The 7,962-nt window shown below is 46.7% G+C and overlaps 1 protein-coding gene across 1 annotated transcript; it reads right to left on the bottom strand.

The window, feature by feature from the left end:
* Positions 1 to 4,592: 4,592 nt before the first annotated feature.
* Positions 4,593 to 7,660, bottom strand: LOC120822074 (ras-related protein Rap-2b). Its single transcript, XM_040181430.2, has 2 exons — positions 6,256 to 7,660; positions 4,593 to 5,712 (listed from the first exon to the last, which is right to left on the bottom strand). The coding sequence occupies exon 1, from the start codon at positions 6,857 to 6,859 to the stop codon at positions 6,308 to 6,310; it is 552 nt and encodes a 183-aa protein (XP_040037364.1). The 5' UTR covers positions 6,860 to 7,660; the 3' UTR covers positions 4,593 to 5,712; positions 6,256 to 6,307.
* Positions 7,661 to 7,962: the final 302 nt, after the last annotated feature.

Here is a 7,962-nt window from a genome sequence, read left to right as displayed (position 1 = left end):
GAAAGTTCAACTGTGAACAAAGCAGGAAGCGGAACGATGTCGTGAGTGAAGACAGATTTCTTACACCAGAAGGCCGGAGTTCAGACCCCATTGACATCAAGCATCCTGTCTTGCTAAAGTGTCCGTAGCACAACGTCAACTCCTACCGGGACCCACTTGCAACAAACTGAGCCGAGCAGCAACTGTGGGAACTAGGTGGAGATTTCGGCATCATGACAAAAGAATAGGAATGTTTAATGGATTAACACATGAAACAACCACATTTTCATTAGTATCTGCTGTTAAGTTGTACTTATTAGCTATTCATTGCGTTTCCACCGAGCGGTACGGTATGGTACGGGTCGGGTCTGTTAACCATTATTTGCCGAGCATTTCCACCTCCAACAGTACCCTTACTTGATAGGCGTGGTGTATTCCAGAAAGTAGTTTTAACGTCACTCGATAGGCGTGGTATATGACGTAGATTGACGTGATTTGATCACGTACCGCTCGGTGGAAACGTGCCATAAAAGCACACAAACTGTGATGGAGTCACAAATAGCCAGTTCAACCCAATCCAAATCCAGAGACGCTGTAGTGTTGCTGCCTGTGCCCTGAGACGTCTTCGTGGAGGGGTTGCAGTATCACGTATCACACAAAAAATCCTCCAGGGCAACTTCCCAACCAATGGTTACAAACGTCTAACTTCCAAGTCCAATATGGTGTAAATGTGACCTAATGCATCACTTCTAAACATCTGAAGTAGGCCTATGATAAAACAATAGCACCCAAACAAGCTACAAGGAAGTATTCAAGGCCCCTGGCAGAGAAGCCAGCCTGTCATTCGAGTGAGAAACCACACCCAAACCTCAGCAGCTGGATCTGAGGCCTGCTGGAGAGCAACAGCAGCACGGTCCTGACTCAGTGAGGCCAAAAGTAACAACATGCAACTAGATGTGTTGAAGGTCTAACCATTTTTAAGAGTTAATAATTAATTGTACATGTGGAAAGTTCAAATCAAACCATAAACCTGATTTCCTGCTCTCCACCCACCCATCATATCCAACACTGTTTGCAACCGGACTGAGTTACTCTGCCTTTCTCCAACTTGATGTTTGTTGTTCTTGCCCTCAAACATGGAACATTGGCAAACAAGTTATTTCCAATCAGACTTGAGGGGCAACCGCTGTGACATGAACCATAAAGTACACATAACCAACTCTGTACGTGTCGCATCCTAACTTTCGTTCCATTGCTCTTACAGCTCAGGCCAAAGACGTGTCCAGACATTACAGTAGAAGGCATGACAAGAATGGGAAGAATTCCGTCTCAATCCAGACAGCTCTGAGAAGAGAAGGCCGCTCCCTGATTTACAGGTCAGAGGGGCAGACAACTGAACGAATAAACATTCACGACCTCTTTCCTCAATCCAGTAGAAAACTAAAGTTTTGGATAAAGTTTTGATGCTGGTAATGCTGCATAACGTGAGTTAACGAGTGTGTGTATGTGTGTATGTGTGTTAACCCTGACTGGGAGATAGCAAAAACAAAGCTCATTCAACCTTGCAGAGCAAGACAAATAAGAAGCAAGTGGTTATTTCTGTTTTATGTTAAAAGGTGAAAGGACAACAACTCCCCAAACTCCCAACCAAGCTGCTCTTCTCTGACTAAATGCAAGCGAATGCCTTTATTATTGAATTATATTCAATATAATGAACAACATGTAGAAAAAGAGGAGCCTGGTAGAGCAAAATAGATTTCAGGGAGCACGCAGCCTCAGATAGACACAGTACATAACAGGCACATCTGCCAAGAAAACCAAGCAGCAACCACACTCCTGAACACAACACAGCCTCGGAAATAGCATGATGACGCTGGGAGAGAAGGAGAAGTCTGTAATTCAACAAGGAGCCTATATGGTGATTAAGTCCCATGTCGAAAAAATGCAAACACACCACCCACGCTCTCTGCGTCTGTCGCAACACTTCCTCTCAGAGCAACTGCTACCAACAGCAGAACAAGAGCGGAGACGCCACAGATCTGCCCAGCAATCAACACACGGAACCCTGTTCTAAATAGTTACAATATATATACATATATATATATATATATATAAGGAAGAATATATTTCATGATCAACCTCTATATGTCTTTACATAGCAAGCAAGCTTTCACCACCACCTCCTGTCATGAGCAAAGAAAAGATGTTTCTGGAAAGTCAGAGGAGGACGATCAAACAGGCCGACGCGCGTCTCTCTTACAGTCACCACTGCAGCGGTGGGTGAACTCCCGTAGGTCACGAGGCCACCCCGAGCTGCCATACCGCATCCCTACCCCCCTTTAACCATGGCAACCAGCTCACATGACCATCTCCCATGACCAGGAACGACTGACAAGCCGGCTCATCACTTGAACTGAACACAACTGTTTTCCTGTGGGCTGCAACTGAAACCCATTATATTTAAAAATAGCTTTATTTATTTAAAAAAAAGAATTTAAGAGGCTGGAATTCTAGTATGCAAGAAAGCACCCTGAAAACTTAATAAATAAAAGTCAGAAAGAAATTAAACCGCTTATTAAGAGAGCAACATTGGAGCTGAAAAGAAATGGAGCAGGAAGTTCAACTTTCACCTTCTCATTCTTGAGAAAGAGATAAAAAAGAAACAGCAACGAGACAGAATCCCTCCAAAGGCCAGAGAGGTTCTACGATCAGATGTTTGTGCCACACCAGGAGACAGAACCTCCACAGCAGCCCTACACGGGGCGTGTGCATGAACTATATCTGGGCTGTAATAACATACTTTGTATAAATGCAGAGTTAAACTTCAGCTCTGCTCATGTCTGATCACACAATCCTATCAAAGCCTTGGAGGAAAGCTGCTATCAGTTTTGGCAGTACATAGATAACACCGCTTTAAAGTCACTGAGGCTTGTGGTGTCTGTAAGGAAGAAATGAGAGCTGCTATGCAAACACTTCTGCAGCGCTGAAAATAAATATTAAGCCATGGTTCAGCTTTAGTGAGAAAAATACGTATTCTGTGTGTCTATGCACATGGTTGACTAGTCACACAGGAAAAATCTACTAATGCTAAAAAAAAAAGATGGTTGTTTACAAAGTAGGGCTGGCTGTATCAGTGTTTGTCATCATCCAATTGAACAACTGTAAGATCATCTGGATGTGGACTTAGACTTAGTTATCATTGACCAAGTCGAAGTTAATAATTCGAGAAAATATCTGTAATAACATGAGGAATACAATGGCACACGATGCCAATTTTACTGCTATGTGCTAATATGTCTTTATATTTACAAAAGTTTTGGCATATATTTAGACTAAATCATTATTATAAAAAGCATTTTCAATATAAAAGTACCAATGTCACCCGTGTGGCCCAGCTATAAAGAACACGACAGTTCAATCCCACCTGTTGGATGTAATGTTGGCACTGAATTGCCCCACGGTGGAAGCCTGTTGCCTGACCTCCTCGCGCCCCACAGTCACATGGCAAAGCCAAAGAACGCATACGAGGCCCCCCCTCAAACCCTGTGTGGTCTGAGCCTGTGCAGGACAGTGACAGGCAGACACACATGCTCAGACTTCTGAATTACATAACACAACACGTACGCATGCACTACAGCTCCAAGACCGGGCACGTGTCCGCCCTCAAGACAGGCAACGCCGTACGCCACACTCGTCTCCCTTCCGGATCGACCAGCCAGCCAGGGGGGTGGGCAGGTTGTCCTTGGTCCAGGTATAGGCAGGATCGGGGCTGAGGGGGTCCGCTCAGTCACACCGGCAGCTCTCCCACACGCACACTGCGACCACGCTAAAAACAAACTACTACACCCACTCAGTTTGAGGAGACGTTTCGCCGGGTGGAGAAGGCCCGGCCTCGTCTATTCATCTGCTAAGGTTGCCGAGCGGATAGAGGTGTTTTCATCTGGATTACAGTCTGAGGTACATCAAAGCGGCAGGAATGACAAATCTACTTAAGTACTTAACAATTATCTTCACACAAATCCCTGCTGATCGGGCGCATAGCACGGGCCCTGATAGCATGACAGTAACCCTGCTGAGATTAGCAGCGTCATGTTAACACAACACAAACCACGTGAACACCGTTTGATTTTGTATATTCATCACAGCGGTTTGCTTGTTAACCACAACAAAATAAAAACTAAAAAGCTTTGGGGCAAAATGGCTTTTAGGTAACTCTTTTGGTATTTGCATTTGGTAAATTTGACTTTAAGCTGCCCAGTGAACTTGTCAACATATAAGTCAAACATATTGCATTTTTCTGCTCTGGTCCTACTACATGTAGCCGTATGTGTTGTCCATAACTATCACGGACCTTAGGGAAGCCTGGGTTAATTCATGCCACGGTAAATTATACGCACACACCCAAAGATTTACATTTTGATCTACTGTATTACAGCGGTAACTTGCAGTAATCCAGTTACGTGCGTGTTCAAGCTGGCGGTTAAGCAACGATAAACTCTTGTCCAAGCTGCTCGAGACTACTTTGTTTAGGATCAGCAAAACTGCCAATTAGCTATTGTGGTAACACGTTGAAACAAGTGGATCATGTCGACAAAAGAGAAAACACAGCCTGGTTTCTTTTTTAAAAAAATGCAATTTGTATTAAAAGTCTTGTTTTTTTTCAAACAGACAGCCCGCTGTTAAAGGGCATGTCCGAAACTAAACTTACAATCAGGTTAGATTTGTCAATGGTACATCATCACATTTCCTGTTAAAAACAACAAAGTAAAACATAAACAGAATTTGATTTAAGTAGTCTGGAAGGTAAGCAGTTGGTCTTGTTCTCAAGTCTAGGGAGATTCCAGTACCTGTGCATTTCAAGAGATCATAGACTTTCCAAAAGGCCGACGTAAAACATAGACAAAACCGCCATTCCATCAACAAAAAGCCCATTGTAGTTTCTTTTCAGCCTCCACCCAACGAGATTATCCAGAAGAACAGTTCACTAAATGGTGGGTCGTAGAAGGGTTCTCTTGGTGATACATGTAGGTTGGCACTAGAGCTGAACAGCTGACTTGTTTTGGAAAGGCACTCGACACATTGGCGAACGGGTCACCGTCCCCGTGTCGCTTAAGTTAAGGTCCTCTCGAACGCTGAAAAGAAGGTGGAGGGGGAAAAAAGTGGCACTCGTTGTGTTCTTTTCACCAGTGGTGTCTTCTTATTTTTACTTTTTCAAGAAAAAGAAAAAAACGGATTTGGGAGTTTTGTGCCTCAAAACGGATCGGGGCGGAGATCTCCCCCCCCCCCCCCCCCCCCCTGAATCTTTACCAGCGCCTGACTGTGCAGTTTATTTAACAAAATATACTCTCTCTGTGTCTCCATATACACAAATATCCATTCACGAGTGTCTCGAAGCGTTGCCCTCCATATCTTTTCCATTAGCGGTTTTAGTCCCAGTTGTGAGTACAGTTGGAGCTGGTTAGGAGTTGGGGGCTTGGCGGTGGGGGGGTGGTAGGGGGTTTCCAAAACTCTGGATGTGACACTGCGTTGACATCAATGGTGGACACTGATCGTGCAGCAAAGATACTTCAACTCAGCAGAATTCCTGAAGGGTGGCCCCCTCCGTCCGAGCCTCAGTTGCTCCCTTCCTCCTCCTCCTCCTCTCGTCGCCCTGCAGCATTCCTCCCTGTATTTCCTCCAAGGCCCGGGTGAGACACGGAGAAGAGCTCAACAGTACACACTTGCTGCAACACACTGCCACAAACAGGAGATAAGAAGAGTGATGGATGAACAACCTCGAAAAGAAACACACCGAAACAAGGCTAATCCAGGGCTCGGCTCATGAAAAACTAAGTGGCCTGAGCCCTGAATGTAGGCCACACAAGAACATTGCAATCTCCCGACTCCTGATAACCTCCTTCTGGGGGGGGGGGGGTAGGAGAGGAAAAAAAAGAAGCATTTGAGCAGATGTTTAGCATCTCCAAACTTGTAGGTGCACAATGACTTAACTTTGTGGACATATTTGAGTTCTGCAAAAGGAGTCACACACGCACACACACACTTCCCCCCCAATGTGCAGAGCCAAACAATGGAGTGCACTTGTCTTCCTGTATGTTATCAACCAACTGCGTGCTTTTGTGATCAAGAACGTGACAATAAACTTAATGCATCCAGGTGGAGCCTTACTTCCGGCACGCTGCTGTTATTACGGCCATTACTATCTCACGATACTTAACATGGACCACAGTTACAAATCCCACAGTTACGCGGTTACATTTCACGGTGTCACCAACTCACCATCGCAAACTTAAAAGAAGGAGCAAAGAATAAGAGGGCCGGTCGTGGCTCTTTAGAGGATGACACAGGACGAGCAGCACTGGTCGTTGCTGTTCGGGGTCGACGCATAGTTCATCTGTCGGACGATCTCCGCGAACAGTTCGTCCACCGACGTTTTGTTTTTGGCTGAAGTTTCCATGAAGGGGCAGTTCCACTCGTCCGCCAGAGCCTTGCCTTCCCCGGACGTGACCTCCCGTTCCCCCTCCAGGTCCACTTTGTTTCCGACCAGGATCATCGGCACCCTCTCGTACCTCTTCACCCGAATGATCTGATCCCGCATGGGCTTGATGTCCTGGAAGCTCTGCTGGTTCACCAGGCTGTAGACCAGGATGAAGCCCTGGCCATTTTTGATGTACAGGTCTCGCATGGAGGCGAACTGCTCGGTCCCCGCCGTGTCCAGGATCTCCAGGACGGACGGAGAGGAGTCCACCTCGATCTCCTTCCTGTAGAAATCCTCTATCGTGGGGTCGTATTTCTCTATGAAGGATCCCGTCACGAACTGGACGGTTAGCGCGGATTTACCGACCCCTCCGGACCCGAGAACCACTACTTTGTACTCTCTCATGGTTCCCCCCGCAAAAAACAGCACGACACTCCGCCGTGAGCCCGATAGCCGCCCTGCTGGGTTTCAAAGCCGCTCGCCGTCGCGTCTCCGCCCGGCCGTTTTTCGGTACGGGCTCGGGCCGGTGGGTACGGGGCGTGGCCGGTAACTGTCGCCGCTGGTGGGAGGGGGGGGGGTTAGATACGCTTGTTCCCGACCCACGCTTAGCATCTGTATTGCGGCATGTTGGGCTCCCGACGAATGCAGAGCCGGTCCTTGAAAACAAGCTTCCCCCCGTTTTCGTTCAAGTGGCCACCGTGCGCCCGTTTCAGGCTGTGATGAAGTCAAGTCAACCGTGGCCAGAACCGCCCACTTCCGGTACGCGCTTTCAAAGTAAAGGCGCCTAACGCGTCGTGACCGTTACCCTGCCAAATCAACCCCGATACGACTTGTTGAAAACAACAATTCCTAAATTAATTTAGCTCGGATTTTAGATTATTTGCCAACTCCTCCTGCTGCAACTATTACGCCGTGTTATAACTATAGTTTGCTCTCTCCAACGAAAATCCCCCAAACTTATTTTCCCATTTCGTGCCGTTGTTACTCGAGCTAACTTGACGACGTGAAGCTCTGCGGCGCTTCCGGCCCGCACGCAGCACGCGATCTGCGTCCTACGTCACTCCGCGAACACGCTCCGGTGTTTGGTTAAAGGTGCAGTGCAGCTGCGACCTCCAAGTCACTGCTGCTGTGTAGCTGCCCACGCAGACCGGCTGCCGCACCTTAGTTTCGACATCACCGATCCTTGAGTTTACTGCTGCTTGACTCATGCTCACACAATGTACTGGAAAGGCCTATCTAGAGCAATCTGTACAGTCAGCTGATTGCTTAACCCACCAAACACCACGTGTGAGTCTCTGGTTTACTTCACAGCAGAAGTCTTCCCAAACAGACCAACTGAGTCAACTGGAATTGACAAAAAACAACAACAACGAGTGCAATATTTCAAAATGAAAAGGGAACCTCGAGAGTTAAGACGTGGAGTTTTACCAAAATGTCGCCACTGTTGAAAAGTTAGCAAACCCAAATGGCAAGGAAGTCTTTTCCTGGTTCCCAAATATTACACATTA

Source organism: Gasterosteus aculeatus, chromosome 1 (assembly GCF_964276395.1).
Source record: "Gasterosteus aculeatus chromosome 1, fGasAcu3.hap1.1, whole genome shotgun sequence".
Lineage (NCBI taxonomy): Eukaryota > Metazoa > Chordata > Actinopteri > Perciformes > Gasterosteidae > Gasterosteus > Gasterosteus aculeatus.
The sequence above is the reverse complement of the archived record's forward strand: the minus strand, read 5'-3'. Positions and strand labels throughout refer to the sequence as shown.